General features: G+C 29.9%; 2 protein-coding genes across 2 annotated transcripts in view; both read right to left on the bottom strand.

Annotated features, from left to right (window-relative positions):
• Nucleotides 1-19,435, bottom strand: part of LOC113377523 (protein crumbs-like) — a 44,335-nt gene that overhangs the window by 6,706 nt on the left and 18,194 nt on the right. The window contains exons 19-26 of the mRNA XM_026617876.1: nucleotides 17,607-17,849; nucleotides 17,327-17,539; nucleotides 16,815-16,989; nucleotides 16,611-16,750; nucleotides 16,358-16,537; nucleotides 16,194-16,286; nucleotides 15,931-16,041; nucleotides 14,853-14,967 (exon numbers count right to left, since the gene is read on the bottom strand). Of these exons, the coding sequence (XP_026473661.1) occupies nucleotides 14,853-14,967; nucleotides 15,931-16,041; nucleotides 16,194-16,286; nucleotides 16,358-16,537; nucleotides 16,611-16,750; nucleotides 16,815-16,989; nucleotides 17,327-17,539; nucleotides 17,607-17,849 (1,270 nt within the window). The remainder of the gene's footprint in view (nucleotides 1-14,852; nucleotides 14,968-15,930; nucleotides 16,042-16,193; nucleotides 16,287-16,357; nucleotides 16,538-16,610; nucleotides 16,751-16,814; nucleotides 16,990-17,326; nucleotides 17,540-17,606; nucleotides 17,850-19,435) is intronic.
• On the bottom strand, nucleotides 9,830-11,959 carry LOC113363819. Its single transcript, XM_026606302.1, has 5 exons — nucleotides 11,792-11,959; nucleotides 11,599-11,726; nucleotides 11,198-11,336; nucleotides 10,483-10,585; nucleotides 9,830-9,958 (listed from the first exon to the last, which is right to left on the bottom strand). The coding sequence occupies exons 1-4, from the start codon at nucleotides 11,831-11,833 to the stop codon at nucleotides 10,538-10,540; spliced, it is 357 nt and encodes a 118-aa protein (XP_026462087.1). The 5' UTR covers nucleotides 11,834-11,959; the 3' UTR covers nucleotides 9,830-9,958; nucleotides 10,483-10,537.

The following is a 19,435-nucleotide window of genomic DNA, read 5'->3' as shown; positions in this document are numbered from 1 at the left end:
TAATATACTTTAAACAAATAATTTCAACTCTGCAATTCAGTTTATATAATTCTTATAAAATTAGACAATAATACAATATTTATAATAATTCTATTTGAAAACATTCAATATTCCTCGAACGTTTCGTTACGGTACGGGAAGTTCCAGCAATTTGCCTAAGGCACGATGCCACCCACCCCACTAGTTTCGATTTTTTTTTACGCAAAATACTAATATACTGTAATGGATCAGAATTATTATTTGACATAATTATTTTCGATTCTTTTTTACGCAAAATACTCATGTATTCAAATTTTGAATAACAACATGCAACATATGAGTTTGAGTTTCTCGGAACCATTTAAACTTTAAATCCCATTGCTCCGACGGGATGTTTCTCTACAAGTGTCGAAATATTATCTTGACCGTCATTAAACTGAATTTTATTGCTTTCCAAAGAGCTTCATATTGCACTTTTATGTAAACATGTAACGAATTTTAAAGTTGCATGCTCGCTAAAATTATTCATTAAAAATATTCAACAATTATAATAAAATATTATTTTACTTAAAAATATTAAAGTTATTATTGTACTTAAAAAATATTTAAAAAGTGTTGCTTTTTGAATATAGTATCAGACTATTATATTGTTGTCAAAAATACTCAACTATTATAACTTGTCTTTTTTTGAAAATTATAGAATTTGAAATTAGTATTGAAAATTACTGTTAAAATTTTACAATATTGAAAATGATTCTGATTTAACACATCAGATACAAGCAATAGAATTCATTCTAATATTGTGATACGATATTTAATGAGGTTTAGATCTTTCTTGCACTTATGTTTGATTTTATGAAAAGTACTCAAATTTCGATCGAGTATCGAGTACTATCGATACTTTTGCCACGATATTTTTTGGCATCGATATTTTGAATGTTCTGTCATTTTACATATGCTTTCTGAACAGTTACAAGAATACAAACTCAAAATTTGAGCCTTGTGAAAGCAAGTTAAAAAAAAATTTTTTTTTACATTTTCAAAAACTCGAGGGATGATGACGCAATCGCGAGATGCTTGCCAGACCGGCACTTTTTTAAGGAGGTCTTCCTATGTAATGAGTTGAAAAAATTGATTTTTTTTTATTTCATATTTCGGTAGATTATACCTTTAAAAATAACATATTAAAATTTCAAATCGATATTTCAAATAGTTTTTGAGTTACAGCCATTTAAAAAGTATACATATAGTATATAGTACAACGATCATTTTATCTTTAAACGCGTTTTTCTCAAAACTGTTTTTCAAACTTTCCTCCATCGTATCTCAGAAACGGCTGGACCGAATTACTTGAAATTTACAGGGCACACTCAATATATTTAAACGCATGGAATGAACTATTATCAATCAAAAATTTCAAAACTTCGATTTTTTATAGCAAAAAAACAAAAAAAAAAACGCCTAATTTGCAACTTTTATTTCAAATGTCTATCAAAAATCCAATTTTTTTATATTCATTTCATTATAGGTCATTCCGTGCTTTTAAGTCTACAAATTAAAACGCCGTTTATTTTTTTTTTTAAGATAAGCCGATCAGCCGGAATCGTGGAGGAAGTGGGAGCTCTTTTTTTCGAGGCGGGGGTGTTCAGAGCGCTGTAACTTTAGTTTGACTGAATATTTTTAGCTGAAATTTTATATTTATACTGTCCAAGTATGTGTTAATAAATGATAAAAAACTTGAAGCTCTAAATATTTACTGGTCGTAGAAAAAAATTCTAAAATATCCCTAAAAAACAGGCCGTCACATAGGAAGACCCCCCCTTAATATATCGATAATAAATATCATTAAAAAAATTTCTAGCTCTGAGAAAACAAGTTAGTCAAATAGTTCACTGGCTCTTAGGCTATAAGGCAATTTTCGAAAATTTATTTTGAAATTTCTGTATAATTTCTATATTAGTGTTATGAGCACTGCCCCACATTGTATACCATAACACCAAATTGGTTTGAATAAATTTCATTATTAAACAACAATATGAATGGATCCAAGTACTTACGTCTATGTCGGCCATTTGATCCCACATCATCCATGCCTTGTAATTGAGGATTGAAGGTCCAGGTCGAGGTCCAGATTGAGGTCCACGTCGTTTTCAATGTTCAGATTGAGCGTGCCTCTGTTGTCGAAAAAAGCACGACAGCCACAGCAGACTCAACAACCGCTTTTAACTTCTAGTAACGGGCATGCCAACATTTGCAATCAGTAGATGTCAATTACCACCACAGAATTTTCCACATCCAATGTGTATTCCAAATGTATCCCAGTCACAACCGCCTCTAACTAATTACCATAATAGATACCCGCCTCAACTTCCAACAAGCAATAATCATAGTTGTGTACCACAACCGCCTCGATCATCAACATACTCTGCGCTCTATTATTGTGTATAAATTTCATTGGCGGCTATTTGGATCCCACATCATCCATGTCTTGAATTGGTGATTGACAGGAGAATTTGCAGGAGTGAAGGAAGTATACGCAGCAGTTCCTCGGAGTCCTCGGAGTTGTTCGGATAGTCGAAGTTTATCACGAATTTTACATTTTCCACATCTAAAGATAGATCAAAAATTGTATATGTTAACGCGTGACATAGGCAATTTCATAAATCTAGTCATGGCATATTGATTAATCACTTCATTTTTAACACTTGTATAAGTAAACCGCATTTGTCATGCCTAATATTTTGAAAAACAAAATAGATAGTGGATATATAAATATAACTATTCAAAATATATAACTGACGCTTTTATATATTTAAAACCGTTTAAAGTATCAAATGAAGAAATTCAGTAATAAATAAATGTTTCGGCAAGATTATAAACTTTCGTTTGTTATTAAAATATATATTGTATCTTAATATTATATATTCTATGTTGATATTAAAACTAGTGGGGTGTATGGCATCGTGCCTTAAGGCAAATTGCTGAAACTTCCCGTACCGTAACGAAATGTTCGAGGAATACTGAATGTTTTCAAATAGATTATTATAAATATCGTAACATTGTCTAATATTTATAAGAATTATATAATCTGAATTGCAAAGTTGAAATTATTTGTTTAAAGTACATTAGAACTCTAGTCAAAAAAATAAAACCTGAATTATTTTCGATGTACAAAAAAATTAAAAGTTGAAACAAAAAATTTTTTTTCCAAAATCAATTATTTTGTTAAGACAAGCAGAAAGTTCTTTGAATCATTTAAATCGGACGCTTAGTTCTCTCAAAAACTGCCATTTTTTTTACATTTAGCTCCGTATCTTCGAAATGGCTGGGCCTGCCTTTGCGAAAAACTAATAACCACTTCTCCCAATCATTACTAATTGAATGTTTTTTAGATCATTCAAATCGGATACTCCGTTCTCTAAAAAACACGATTTCTATTTTCTGCACTCTTTGCTCTTTATCTCCGTAACTGCTGGGCCTGCCTTTGCCAAAAACTAATCAGCACACCTCCATATCAATAGGAATCGAATGTTTTTTGAACCATTCAAATCGGTTGATCCGTGCGCCAGAAAACGTGACTGGAAATTTGTATCCATACATACATACATACATACATACATACATACATACACACACATTTTTTCTGAGGTATGCCAGTAAAATGTTCAGAAACCTTCAAAACGTCGAGAAATGTAAAAATTTTCAATTTCGATTTTCGGCCCATTACAATAACTTATCCTACGGGAAGTTAATAAGTACATATTTTGTTTACATTCTACGCGTTTTGTAAAATGTATAACCGCAAACGCGGCGCTTACAATTAAAAAAAATATTTCCAATTAAAAAAGTTAATTTCTTTCAAATTTTTCAAAAATCTTTAAAGCTTTTAAAACATTTAAATTACGGTACGGGAAATTTCAGTAATTTGCCTTAAGGCACCAAAAAAATTTGAAAGAAATTAACTTTTTTAATTGGAAATATTTTTATATATTTCGAAATTTTTTGAAGCCTTAAGGCAAATTACTGAAATTTCCCGTATTTGATTTAAAATTATTAAATATTAAAGCGAATATCTAAACTATATATAATGAACTTTATATATTCATAATTTTAATTTGAAAACATGTTAAATACTAATTGCACTGGATTAATGTGGTGATCATAATATACATTGATCACTTGAAATACTCTTAATAAATAAGAAATGATGTTAAATTTGCTTTAATTCATAGACAAAACTAATCGAATCATATTTTTCAATTTATTAACTTCCCGTAGGGCAAGTTATAGTAATCGCAAAAAAATCGAAAATGAAAATTTTTATATATCTTTACGTTTCAGAGGTTTCTGAATATTTTGGCATACCCTAGAATAAATGGATGTATGTGTGTGTGCGCGTGCCTGTATGTATGTGTGTGCGGAAACAAATTTTCGTCGACGATTTCGGGAACACGGATGAAGCAATTAGAATAATTCAAAAAACATTCGATTCGTATTGATAAGGTAACGTGCTGATTAGTTTTTGGCGAAGGCAGGTCTAGCCGTTCCGAAGATACGGGGCAAAAAATGCCGAAAACGGTAACTCAGTTTTTAAGAGAACGGAGTACCCGATTTGAATGATTCAAAAAACATTTTACTTGTATTGACAAGGTGAAGAACCGATCAAATTTTCATAAAGGCAGGTCTAGCGGTTTCGAAGATATAATGAAAAAAGTAAAAAAAATGCCATTTGGCGGTCAAAAATGATCATTAGACATATGCACATCAAATTATCAGATATTTTATAGACATTTTAACAGTAAGTATAAATTTTGTTTACATTCCTATGGGTTCCGTACCAATGCTTATCCGTTAGACGGCGGCGCGGCGCTTACGCGCTTTGATATTTCGTCTTTATGCAGTTAAAGCAGTACAATTGCTTTGAAAAAAAGTTTTGATCTTCCAAAATATGTCAAAATAAAGAAAAAAAAAATGTTTTCAAAAAAAATAATTTTTTGTCCAATTTATAGTTTCTCAAAAATCTTATTTTTTCGAAGTAAATTTTTTTCAAAAATGTTAATTGTTTTTAAAAAAATAATAATTTTTGGTACGGGAAGTTCCAGCAATATGCCTCAAGGCACGATGCCTTAATTGCCTTAAGACAGAATTCCACTCAACTGCAGTACTATTTTGTAAAATTCATATAGAATTATTTTTGATTTAAACAATTTAAGCACCTGAATGAAAAAGTACATTTAATTTTATCAGCATTGTCATTTATTTATAACAATACAGTACATTTTAAATGAACTGTAAAATAGAAAAACGAAGTCACTGTTTACGAGTGACATTTCAAAATATATTCTATAGATGCAATTTCATTGGCGGCAATGTACGAGAAATATGTCAAAGTAAATAATAGCAATAAACAAATTACCTATATTATGGTGAATTAATCAGAAATAAGTGCACATACAAGTAATTCGATGCCTTTCAAAAAGGCATATACAAGTAATTCGATCATCAATAAAATAGAATAGTAGTTACAAACAATATGAACAAATTAATAGTGATTTACCTTAAGTTTTTCCTTATGACAGCCTACCAAAATTTGGTAATTATGTACAATGATGTCCCAGGTTCGCAACCACTTAAAAGCACATGGCAATTCAATTAAACGAAACTAAATAAAATAATTCGACCGAAAATTGTTCTTTGAGAGAGCGTTCCTCTCACGAGGACGCCGGCCGAACAACTGAACAACGTGCTCTGAATTTACTATAAATTTTTATGTCGTACGATCAGTGTTGCCAGGTCCACCATAGAGAAAAACTGTAGATAGGCCAGAAAAAATTTGTAGAAAACTGTAGATTCATAGATTCAAATTGAAAAACTGTAAATCTGCAGCTTTATCATTAAATGATGGTAATATTATATAGTTATAATAGAATATTTATAGCATTTAACAAAATATAAAATTAGTGGTATTTTTGAAAAAAAAACGGGCAAGCTCTCCTCTAGCGGATTTTAAGTGAAACTTGGCGCCCAAAAATATGGCGGATGACACACTTATGAGTTGAATTTGCTGTCAACTAATATTTGTTTTGATGTAAAACGTGCATTTTTAGGTTAGACATTTGCTGTAATTCATATTTCTTACATATTCTGATCATTTATCTTTTATGATTTTACAATAACAGAGGTAAGAATAATGAAATTCAAAATATAAATTCTGTTTGCTACTACCAATATGCATACTATTTACAGTCAGGAAGGATATTTAATCAGAAAAATATGAAGAAATTATGAAACTTTTGAGTATCTTTACGTTTTGAAGTTACTTGTCACTTATCCACTTGACTTAACTTTGCAATTCACTTTACGTGATTTTCAAATAATGATATAAGAGTCTTCATTTTAATTCCGCTAGATTAAAACATTAGTAATAAAATTGCTAATACTTGATGCAATTTGCCTTGAGGAAAATGTTACTTAACCTAGTTTTTTTTACAGCTTCGTCCAATAACATTCCAAGATTTTGAGACTGCTTTGAAACGAGTTTGAGCTACTGTATCAGACACCAGCTTAGACCAATACTTGAAGTGGAATAATTTATACAGTTCTGGATAAATAATTCTGTCTGAAATCAAAAACACCAAACAAAAGGTTACATAATTCAATTTATAAATAAAAATAGTTGTTTATTAAATAATTTATTATTTCATTTTTGATATGCACATGTTCAATCGTAATCTTATAATAATAAATGATTTGAAAGGAATGGAATAAAGTTGCATAAAATACTATGTATATCACGAGATCTAATACTAAAATATTTGTTTAAAGGGTTCTGCACCCGTAATTAAATCCTATCATTATTTTATAATACCAGCAAGATACAAATATAAGGCTTAACTTAATATAAGCTTTCTTATTAAAAACTACAGTTGCTCCCTTTGTTTCGTTTATATTTAAATTTATATAGATAAGTCTCAAAGGCCTTGGGATTGTGATATCACAACATAAATATATATATATATATATATATATATATATATATATATATATATTAGGTCTTTTTGAATATTTGTGTGACATCACAATATATAATATGTTTTATATTCAATAATTATAAATACTTATATATATATAAAGTCTCTTCTATGATTTAGAATGCTTTAGACACCTTGCTTATTTTATTATTAAATTAATTGCTCTTTAAAGGCTTAGTTCCCATATAAAACTTTTAATTTAATTATTGCATTAGTATAAATTGATAAAGTTTATTGATCCTATATTTAGCTCTCGATTTAATTCAACTTGCCCTGATTTAATTATAAGTACACTTTTATATAAACATCTATTTTATTAATTATAATTATTTCAAAATTACTTATCAAGTTTAAACTTTAATAATACTAATAAACGCCAATGCATGATAAATGGCGATTAAGATAAGTACACTTTTTTGCTTAAGTCGTAAACAATATAAATATCAGTTGATTAGATTAGAAAATTTCATAAATTATTTACAAGAGCTTATAGATTAATTCTAAATATATACATAGTTATCGTATTTGAGCACATTTCAGTTTTGTGCAGGGTGAAATTAAAATTATTTACGTACATTCGCTTCTTGAAAAAGTAGTCTGATACATAATAAACATTTTTAATATAACATTAATAAAATAATTAAACAAATAATAATAACAACTTTAAATTGTGAGCATACCCTTTAGAAAATACAATTTAAATTTATTTATTTATAAATAATTTAATAAATTAATTGTTTCAAATCAAATGTATATTTTAATTAAACAAATTTAGACGATTTTTATAACATAATAATTTATTTAAAAAATGTATCGGCATTCCTATTACTAAACTACTAGTTTGAAAATAAAATTTTCATAATGAGTAAATAACTTAACCTGCCTCAAGATTAATTAACAAGATTACTAATAACATTAATCTGATTTTATTTATTAATTAAATATACAAACCTTGAATTATCAGTTATATATTATTAGTTATATTGAAAATGCTTTATCATGTTATCAAGACTACAAATTAATAGACACAATTCATAATTTTCCACACAATCATTCAAATATATCTATATATACAGACGAAGAAAATTATTTAACATAAAAATAATACTTCAATTAATTAATATTAATTTAAACTATGCTTTGAGTTAAGATTTATATTATAACAATTTGTGCACATTATTGTTGTTTAAAAAATTGTTGAGCATTATTAAAACCTTGCAAAGTGATTTTAAAGACGTGGACGTAAATATCACCAGACTGCTAAAAACATTTAAAACAATAATGTGAAATTAAAATAGGAAAACAAAGTTAATTTTATTTTTTAATTATTGATAGGTTTAATTACAAAGGTCTTGGATGGGTCTTGGTTTCATTCATAATATATAAAAATGTATCAAATCACTTTATCGCTTCACAATCACTAAATTGTATGTTTTCACTTTTTTTTTTTAAATAGATGCCAAATGGAACGTTTTTTGCAGTCTGGTATACTTTGTGCAAGCATCATAAAATAAACTATTATTTAAACGTAATATAAAATACAACAAACAATTTATAAAAATGAATAAATAAAATATTGCAAATATCAAATAAAAATGTGAACAACCAATATTTAACACATAAATAATTTTAGATAACTTTAATTTGTTCTCACAAAAAACAAAAATTAAAGCAGAACTGATAATTTGGTCTATAATAATAAAAATAGGTCTGTCGAACTTTCTTTTAGCAATTTGGCAATTTATATTTTGCATTTAGTATTTAAAATATTATATACAGTAATATTTCTTGGCATAAATAATTTTGGATTTAAATGATATAGTAAAAATTGCAAGTACCGAGTAAAAATCTGGTATTTGGGCCAAAAATTTAAATTGCCAGTTCAACATAAAATTATATATATATATTAGGATCATCCTTAACATGGACATTTTTGAATACTCTCAAGGGCTCAAATGGTTCTAAATTGATAAAAAACATTTCTCTGAAAGTTTTAGATCTTAATATTTTCTTTTAGATAGTATGCAATTCAATCAAAGTTTTGTATGGAAATGAAAAAAATTTCAAAAAATTTAAAAATGTTTTTAGATATAATTAATTTAGAGAACAAATGAGTTTTATTCAAAATTTGTCGCTAAGTTATACCTAACATTTTTTTATTTTTATTTTCAAAATTTTTTCCACGCTATTTCCATACGAAGTTTGATTGAATTGCGCATTATCTAAAAGTTAATATTAAGAGCTAAAACATTCAGAGAATTGTTTTTTATCAATTTGGAATCATTTGAGCCCTTGGGAGCAAGGAATTTTGAAAATGTCCACATTAAGGACCACCCTAATATATATATATAATATATATATATATATATATATATATACTAATAAATATTTCTATTCTACTTATCTTATTTCACCCGATCAAATCAACCGTTCCTCCGGAGGTGGTTTAAGTACATTATCCATTTCCAGCCTGGGATTGCAGTACTCTTGAGCACTTGGGCTGTAAGTGCCCCTGGTGGCCCTTTTACTCCTGGCCATAATTAACAGTGTGCCCAACAAGGCAGCTCCTAAACCTAATAGTACTGTTACGGTGGGCACCACTATTATAGCAATATCAGCACCACTGGGGCCTCCTAGGCTAACCTGGATAAATGATAATTGGATTTAGAATTAGGAAATTTAACATTTGATGTTAACTTATTCAAAATTTGAATTAGACTTAGAATATAAGCCAAAACGACTTTAGGTCTAATTACAATTATATTTTTTTCCTTACCTCTTCCGTGCAATTAACACCAGCAAATCCCTCGGCGCACGTGCACTCGTAAGACGGTCGATCCGTGCAGGTTTGCGTGCAGGTGCCCCCATTCCTGCACGGGTTCTCACCAGTTGTGCATGGATCTAAAAGGCGACATCCAGAACCACAGTATGGAGCCGTACAAACACACCTGGTACAAAAAAAAATTAGAATGGTGTCAACACTAATTGTGAGCAAAAGAAATAATTATTAGAATGGTCAATATCAACTGTGATTTTGTCACACGAGTAACAGAAATAATAATTAGAATTGTTAATACCAATGATGATTTTGTCTCATTAACTTTTTTATGATTTTTAGGATTCTGCATTAGTATGGCATCTCAAGATGTGTTAGCGATCTTTGTGGTTTAATATACGCTTTAAAATATATATACTGCATTCTTATCTGTAAAACTTTCTGGTAAATTTGGGTACTGTGGGTGACAAACAACTTGATAGGTTCCATCAAGATGTTTGCTTAATTGAGAAATGCTTTAAATTTAGCATCTAACAAAAGCCTTATATTTAAAAAATTCATAAGAATTCATTACATAATTAATGTCACACAAAAACCAGACATGCACCTTTATTCTTTTGGGTGACTAATTAGCTGACCACAACTATTCCAACTTTATTTACTTGGATGTAAATTGAATATATAAAAAAAAATTACCTGTATGATCCAGGAGTGTTATGACAGAAACCATCTTTACCACAAGAAACTTTTGTCAAAGCACATTCATCAATGTCTCGTTCACATAAGGGACCAGAATAACCTGGAAAGAATATTTAAATTTAGCAAACATATCTTATATAAAACTAAATAGTTGCTTAAAAATATTTGGGGTTATGTTAAATTATTTTTTTCAACCTTGTATATAGTGAATTGTAAACACTGGTTATAAATGTTACAGACTGAAGTTACGAATTTCATTGCATAATATTATTTATTAACAATTAAATCATTATGCATTAATTAAATTACTTCACTGTAACGTTTTTTCACTTTCCTGTCTAAATCTTTTACTGCTATGAAGTTTGCATCATAGCCAAGATTTGAATAGTGAAATATAAAAATATATTTATAGCAAAGTATTTAACAATTTAATTAATGCTTGATTCAATTTTTAACAATTTATTTTTTTAATTTGATTTAATTTAATACTGACATAATTTTCAACTATTAAAATAATGTTTTTACCGTTTTTCATTTTACTGTTTAAATCTTTTACTGCTATGAAGTTTGCATCATAGCCAAGATTTGAATAATGAATATAAAAAATATATTTATTGCAAAGTATTTAACACAGTTTTTAACAAATTCAACTTTTAATTTGATGTTATTGAATACTAACATCAATTTTTAACTATTAACTCGACTGTTTTACCTGTATTAGAGCAGTCGCATTCAAAAGCTGCAACCCTGTCAATGCATACGCCATGTATACAAGGTTGTTCGAGACATTCATCAATGTTATTTTCGCAATAATCGCCGTTGAAACCAGCTGGACATTCGCACATAGGATCCTAAATTATATATAAAACCAGATTATTAACTAATAAAATATATAATGTAATGAAATATAATATTAATAGTAATGGAAGGAGAGGTATATCAAAATTTTTTTCTGATCTTATAATAATTTTTTATATGTTAATACAGACTTAGTTAACCAGAACCCAATTCTTAGGTTTCACGGTTAATTTATTCATATCTCAAAGAAAACTCTGGTTCTTTAATGCAATAAAACAACAACTTTTTATTTTTATTTAGTTTATAAACTCTTACTTGATCGTGCATAACTCTGCAATACCCTCCATTCTTACACGGTTCCAATGCACAATAAGGTGTATCACACAAAGGACCTTGGAAGCCTCTTGCACACTCACACGTGAAATTATTTCCAGTAACCATATCTAAAAACAAATTAAACAGAATTTATTATAAACGTATTTTTATTATATTGTTATATATAACTTACTTCTGGTATTAATGCATGTGCTCCTGTTTCGACATGGTTCATTTGCACATGTTACCAATCTTAAGGCCTCACATTGTGGTCCTGCGTAGTCTGAGGGGCACTTGCAAGAATAACTTGCTATGAGATCTTCACATGTACCACCGTTTTTGCAAGGATTGGACTCACATTCATTTATTTCTTGCTCGCAGAAGACTCCTGAATAACCTGATAATAAAATTACAATTGGAAATGAGTTAACATTATAATTATAAAATGAGCATAAAAACTGTTACGTAAATATTATATATATTTCCTTACCAGGATCACATTCACATTTATATTCAGCAATTAGGTCAATGCATCTAGAATTGTTTTCGCATTTAGCATCCTCACATTCGTTGATGTCTGTGGAACAATCTTCACCATCAAAACCAGCAGCACATTTACAGTTGTAGTTGTCCAGAGGATCGATGCAGGTTCCTCCATTCTGGCAATCCTGTGGAGAACAAAAATTTAAATAAATACTTTAGTCATAGTATAGATCAGACCATTTATTATTACTCACATTCTTAAAGCACAGCTCACATCCATTCTTTGGTTTCGGGCTCATCAACTCATAATAATGCGTCAAGGTCCAGTTCTTCGGATACATTTCCAAAATTGGATAAAACGCAAGCAAAGTTTCTCCAATCCTGACTTCTCCAAGACAACCCTTAAACATTGCACCATTCTGGAATGAATCTCCATTTTTTCCATGGGTCAACAAACCGCTGGCTTCATAATAAGTCTTATTATCTCTGAAAGGCACTAAATTTTCATGCCGGGTATTTTTTTCAGTTTGGCTGGTGTAAGAGAGACCATCGAAAATTACATCTTCTTTTCCACCAAGATAGATCACAGTGTTTTTATCAAAGAGGTTGTTGAATGCTGATTGGTTTATTGTCATGGTTAGTGGGGCGCTGTCTATTTCCCATTCACCAAAACCTAGGGGAAAAAATTATATTTTATGATCTAATGACTTTTTATAAAATTCATAACAAATATGAATCTAGTCTAAAAAAAAGAGTGCGCGTAAGGATCACACGCGATTGAAGTAAAACTTATTTGCTACTGTATAAAGTAGCAAATTTAAGTTGAGTAAAAATAAATACATCATATAAAAATTTTGAATAATGTTTATTAGTAATATGGTAACACTCGTGATGCACACATTTATTAGTGTCGTCAATCATTATACACATTTATATAATGATAAATTATATTACAAATATGTATAATATTTACAAACAATAATGTAATCAAAGTCGTACTTGAAATATGACATGATCGTTTTAAAGTAATTGCTGATTAATAAATTCTATAATATTCATTCACACAGTGGATTATGTTAAACAACGCCTAAACAAATATCGTTTTTGCAAATTAACTCATCCTGTAACAATTGTGTTTGAAGAACTTCATGTAATTAAAATTAACATACATTCATTTACTGTTTGTATTTTTTTTACTTTTTCGCTGATGATATAATCTCATTCCTTGAACAGCTGTAATATCCGTCTTGCCTAACAAATTGAAGTTATACTTTTATATTTGTTTTATTTATCAAGCCCTGCACATAGCTTGATCTATGAATCATTTGCTTTTTTATGTGAACGTTAATGCAATGATCATCATCAATACTACGAGGTAATAAATTAACCATATTATTAATGTCAACAGGCACATTTATAATTTGGCCAAACATTCCAAATTGTCCATTTGCATGTCGCAATCGTCTAATTTGCATGAAACACAAACTAGGTGAATTTAACCTTTCAGATACAGTATTTAGTTTAGGTAGATAATTTGGTATAGGTGGAAATACAAACTCGTTAAATTTACACAAAGTGGGAATTTTACCCGAATTTAATATCTTTCGACAAGTTTGACATCCAACCTGATTATTTGAATCAATATTCAAAAAACATTATTAAGAATTTGTTTTTGAGCATCATTTGATATTTCTAAGCCACTTTGAAGCCAAAGTCGATCACACACAAAACATACATAGCCAAAGCTATCATTTCTTACGCAGCGCAGATTTTTCTTAGTTGCATTATTATTTGCGATCATTTGCACTACAATTATTTATGGGTGACGGGATAAAATATTCTTCCGATCCTGACATTTTTATTAACTCACGAATTATACTGCTCAAAGAAGTTTTACTTCAAAAAAATATTTTATGATCTAATGACTTTTTATAAAAATCGTAACAAGACTCTTGTGTATAAAAATATGTACCTGATTCTAAAACACCATCTCGTATTGTAATAACAATTTTGGACCAATCAAAGTCAGGCTCATCTTTTCTGAATCGTCCTGTGACATCAGGTTCATCTTGACTTACTCGGGATAGTATTGTTATCTACAAAACAGATAAAATTTTAATTTTATTTATTGACTTTCCAAGTCATTCTAAGCTGTTTTTTATTACCTGGTCCTTATGAGCAGCCACTTCGAAATACATATCATCATTCCTTATATGCATCAGGTGCCTCCAGCTCTGCTCCTATAATGAATCTCCATTCGTTCAGGTGCAACAGGTCCCTGTCCAGAACCATACTCCTCAATCTCTCTCGAAACCCCATTTGATGCAAGATCTTGAAGATTGGCATCTCTGAGATTTGTTCCATCGCCCAAATACTGATCTTTGTTGTCTATCAGTTTGTCTACTGATGCGAGTTGATTGATGATGGGATCTTTGCCTTCTTTCAAAGCACCTGGTCGGAATACCAAAGGCGCGTCCAGACCAGAGAATGTGGCATTGGAAAGACATTCATAGCCATCTTCCAAGTTGCGGCATCTGGATCCAGTTGGACAATCTTGGAGTTGGCAGAATTCGATGTCTTCGCAACGTTTGCCTTTGTAACCACGAGTGCATTCGCACCTGGTAATAGACAGATAAACAAGACGTTTGTTAATTGAATTATATAATACTTATTATTTATTTCTTTAACTTACTGGAAGTCGTTCCAAGTATTTGCGCAAGTAGCATTATGTTTGCAAGGAGAATGTCTGCATAAGTCGTCTGAAATAACACCAGCCAATACTGATTCAGGATGGAAAGACACCTGGCCAAATGGAGGTGGTACCACCAAATCAGGAACACGCAGGGGAAATAGTTCGACCACCATTGTATGAGAACCATTGCGGATCTAAAATTAAAAAAAGGTCAAAATAATTAAAGAAGTGCTATTTTAAAATGGTACTATTACAGTTTTACTTATTGTTAAAAGAATAATTCCTTTCACTATCTTGTTCAAATATATAAAATTAAACTAGTGGGGTGGGTGGAATCGTGCCTTAAGGCAAATTGCTGAAACTTCCCGTACCGTAACGAAATGTTCGAGGAATATTGAATGTTTTCAAATAGATTATTATCAATATTGTAACATTGTCTAATATTTATAAGAATTATATAAACTGAATTGCGGAGTTGAAATTATTTGTTTAAAGTATATTAGAACTATAGTCGGAATTAAAAATAAAATCTGAATTATTTTCGATATACAAAAAATTAAAAAAAAAAAAAAAATGGGACAAATATTTTTTTTCCAAAATCAATTATTTTGTTTAGATAAGCAGAAAGTTCTTTGAATCAATTGAATCGGACGCTTAGTTCTCTCAAAAACTGCCATTTTTTGTACATTTAGCTCCGTATCTTCGAAATGGCTGGGCCTGCCTTTGCAAAAAACTAACAACCACTTCTCCTAATCATTACTAATTGAATGTTTTTTAGATCATTCAAATCGGATGCTCCGTTCTCTCAAAAACTCGATTTCTATACTCTGCACTCTTTGCTCTTTATCTCTGTAACTGCTGGACCTGCCTTTGCCAAAAGCTAATCAGCACATCTCCTTATCAATAGAAATCAAATGTTTTTTGAACCATTCAAATCGGTTGATCCGTACGCCCGAAAACGTGGGCGAAAAATTGTATCCATACATACATACATACACACACACACACACATCCATTTTTTCTGAAGTATGCCAAAATGTTCAGAAACCTTCAAAACGTCGAGAAATGTAAATATTTTCAATTCCGATTTTCGGCCCATTACAATAACTTACACTACGGGAAGTTAATATGTACAAATATTTAAATTATATATTTACCTGAACATCCTGAATAATTCCTTTGAAATCAGTTTGTATATCAGGAGCTGCTTGTCGTTTAACTTTCACTTCTTCTTCAATTGACTGAGGTACTCCACCTAAATATAATACCTGAAAAATAGAATCATTATAGGATATAATTATATTTAGTTAAGAATTAATCTTTATCAAACACAATTTCATGAATTTTTTGAGACAAACTAAACTATCAAACAGTTTTTGGTAAGTAAAAACTATTAAGGGGGCAACTATTGATCATTTACCTGTGCATCCAAATGCCCAGTGGAAGAAATAGTCTTTCTGAAGTATTCACTGCCGTTCAATTTCACATGCACCAATGTTAAATTACGAACAACCTAGAAATAATAAAAATTTAGAACATGTACCAAAAAATGAAACCTAAATCAACTATAAATTATTTCTTTACCTCTATCAAATGGTTGTAACCATTATCCAGTTTATTTCCTCCGACAGTGTAGGATTCAGGAGTTCCATTAAATTGTATACTAACTTGCAACTCTCCACCTTTTAATTGAGCAGAAATGTAGGAGTGATCTGGAGCTGATATGGGTTCATCTGCTGATATTGGACTTCCAAGGTAAAATAACTAAAAAAAAGATAAAAAAATCTTGTTTTTAAATTCTTTTGAAATGGTGAACACATATAGTAATTTTTATTACCTGTCCTGAATCTTGTCGTGTCCTGATAAACATAGATATATCCACTACTGATCTCACAGCTCGTCTAGCAGTATCACTGACATTCACCACAACCAAACTGTTAGATGTGTTCTCGTTTCCAAAAGTAGCAGCAGTGAAATCTAGAAAAATATAAATAAAAATAATAAACTGTGTATTTCTCTCGTATTTTTATAGTGTACTTACTATATTGGCACTTTTGTCCCAGGTAAGGTCTTTCGCAAGTACATGAAAAGTTTCTCCACAAATCTGTGCAATGGCCACCTGAATAACAAGGATTGGGTTCACATTGTGGATCACGAGGACAACCCTCTGATACTTCGATTAAGGATGTGAGAGCTCCTGAACTATCTGGCAACGCCTGGTAAAGGAGAAAGGATATACAAAATGTTTGCCAGCAAGATTAATGGGTCAATTTTGCAGTAACAGAGCTCATAACATAGCATTATATACATAAACAAGCAGGGAAGAATCTTACGATAAATGTATCATTGCAGATCCTATTATTATAACATTCTTCCTTGCTTGCTTATATGTAAAATACGCCTGATCGCACTGCAAATAGAATCACATTCTCCCATTTTCACTGCCAATGAACAAGCATAATATAGCTTTCCTATGACAACGTTATGTTATAAGCTCTGTTATGGCAGAATTACCCTATAAATGTAATTTTTTTGTTTCAATTATATATTTACCCATTCTCCATTGATGATGACATCTTGAGTGCATCCAACAAACGAGTGTGAACCCTGGACAAGACTTTTGAATCGGCTGACAGTTCCACCTAAATGTGTTTCTGGAAAACTGGTGTAAAGTGTGGTTGTTCCTTCACTTAAAGAAATTGGATAGATCGTTTGTTCTTCATTAGCTGCCAAGACTAAATGTGATGTATTGATTGCAACAAACACCTAAGAAGTAATTAAAATTAAATAATTAAAATTTTACTATGTATTTAGTAATAATTCACTTTATTACCTTCTGCCAGTGGCTGTTATTAAGTCCAGATCCAATAAAGACTCCCTCCCATTTATTCAGCAAGGATGTCCTCAAATTCAGTCGACCGTTTGTTAATTCTAAGATGTAGAAAGTCAATCCATTTCCAATTGCCAGCAGTCCATTTGGTAAAGTTGTTTTAAATCTAAATTGAATATCATAGCCCTCATCACGTGTGGTGTTGACGATTACATAACTGGAGCCCATGTAGGACATCGTGGTAATCTGCAAAATAAATAATAAATAATAACTAGTGGTGTATGGCATCGTGCCTTAAGGCAAATTGCTGGAACTTCCCGTGCCGTAATTAACATATTAATGAAAATAATCAATATTTGTTTTAAATAATTTCAAATAGATTATTTATTATATAATTATAGTATAGTATTCTACAAACAACTTTGTGTATGTTTATAAGAAATTTGTTTTTTTTTTAATTTGATTTTTTTTTATAATTTATATTTTCTTTCAAAATTTCTAAATTTTTTTAGAAGTTTGAACATTTTGGATTTTTTTTTTTAAAAACGTTTTTTTTTTAACTTTTTGACTATTTGGAAATTTTTGAAAATATTCGATTTTTTTTGAAAATTTCGAAATATTATCAGATATTTGTAAGAAATCGGTTTTTTTTCTTAAAATTTTGATATTTTTTGAAATTGATGAAATTTGAAAATAATGAAAAATTTCGAAAATTTTGAATTTTTTTGAAAATTTTGATTTTTTTTAACTTCCCGTAGGGTAAGTTATAGTAATCGCAAAAAAATCGAAAATGAAAATGTTTATATATCTTTCGTTTCAAAGGTTTCTGAATATTTTGTCATACCTTAGAAAAAATGGATGTATGTGTGTGTGTATGTGTGTGTGTGCGGATACAAATTTTCGTCGACGATTTCGGGAACACGGATGAAGCGATTTAAATAATTCAAAAAACATTCGATTCGTATTGATAAGGAGACGTGCTGATTAGTTTTTGGCGAAGGCAGGTCTAGCCGTTCCAAAGATATGAGGAAAAAAGTGCCAAAAATGGTAACTCAGTTTTTAAGAGAACGGAGCGTCCGATTTTAATGATTTAAAAAACATTTTACTTATGTGGACAAGTTGAAGAATTGATCAAATTTTCATAAAGGTAGGTCTAGCGGTTTCGGAAATCTAATGAAAAATGTAAAAAAAATGCTATTTGGGGGTGAAAAATGATCATTAGACATATGCACATCAAATAATCAGATATTTTATAGAGATTTTAACAATAAGTATAAATTTTGTTTGCATTCCTGTAGGTTCCGTACCAATGTTTATTCGTTAGACGACGACGCGGCGCTTACGCGCTTTGACATTTTGTCTCTATGCAGTTAAAGCAGTACGATTGCTTTGAAAAAAAGTTCAGAATTTCCAAAATATGTCAAAATAAAGAAAACATTTTTTTCAATTATTTTTTTTTTTTTCAAAAAAAGTAATTTTTTGTCAAATTCATAGTTTCTCAAAAATCTAATTTTTTCGAAATAATTTTTTTTCAAAAATGTTAATCGTTTTTAAAAAAATAATAATATTTGGTACGGGAAGTTCCAGCAATTAGCCTTAAGGCTAGATGCCATGCGCTCCACTAATTTTTTGAAAATTCTCAAAATTACGAAATTTTATATAAAAGCATTTTTTGCACATTGTCCACTCATCAAGGAAAATCGTCCACAAAAATTTGTTTTTTTTTTATTTATTTTTATTTATTTATATATATACATTATTTTCATATCTCAGACAGACAGGATGTATGGTTCCTCACATACATCCATTCTAAGGTATACTAAAATGTTCAG

This window comes from Ctenocephalides felis, unplaced genomic scaffold, assembly GCF_003426905.1.
Source record: "Ctenocephalides felis isolate EL2017-DRISC unplaced genomic scaffold, ASM342690v1 CF-g0.4_SCAFFOLD_00845, whole genome shotgun sequence".
In the NCBI taxonomy this organism is placed as follows: Eukaryota; Metazoa; Arthropoda; class Insecta; order Siphonaptera; family Pulicidae; genus Ctenocephalides; species Ctenocephalides felis.
Note: the sequence above shows the minus strand (reverse complement) of the source record. Positions and strands in the feature narration are given on the sequence as shown.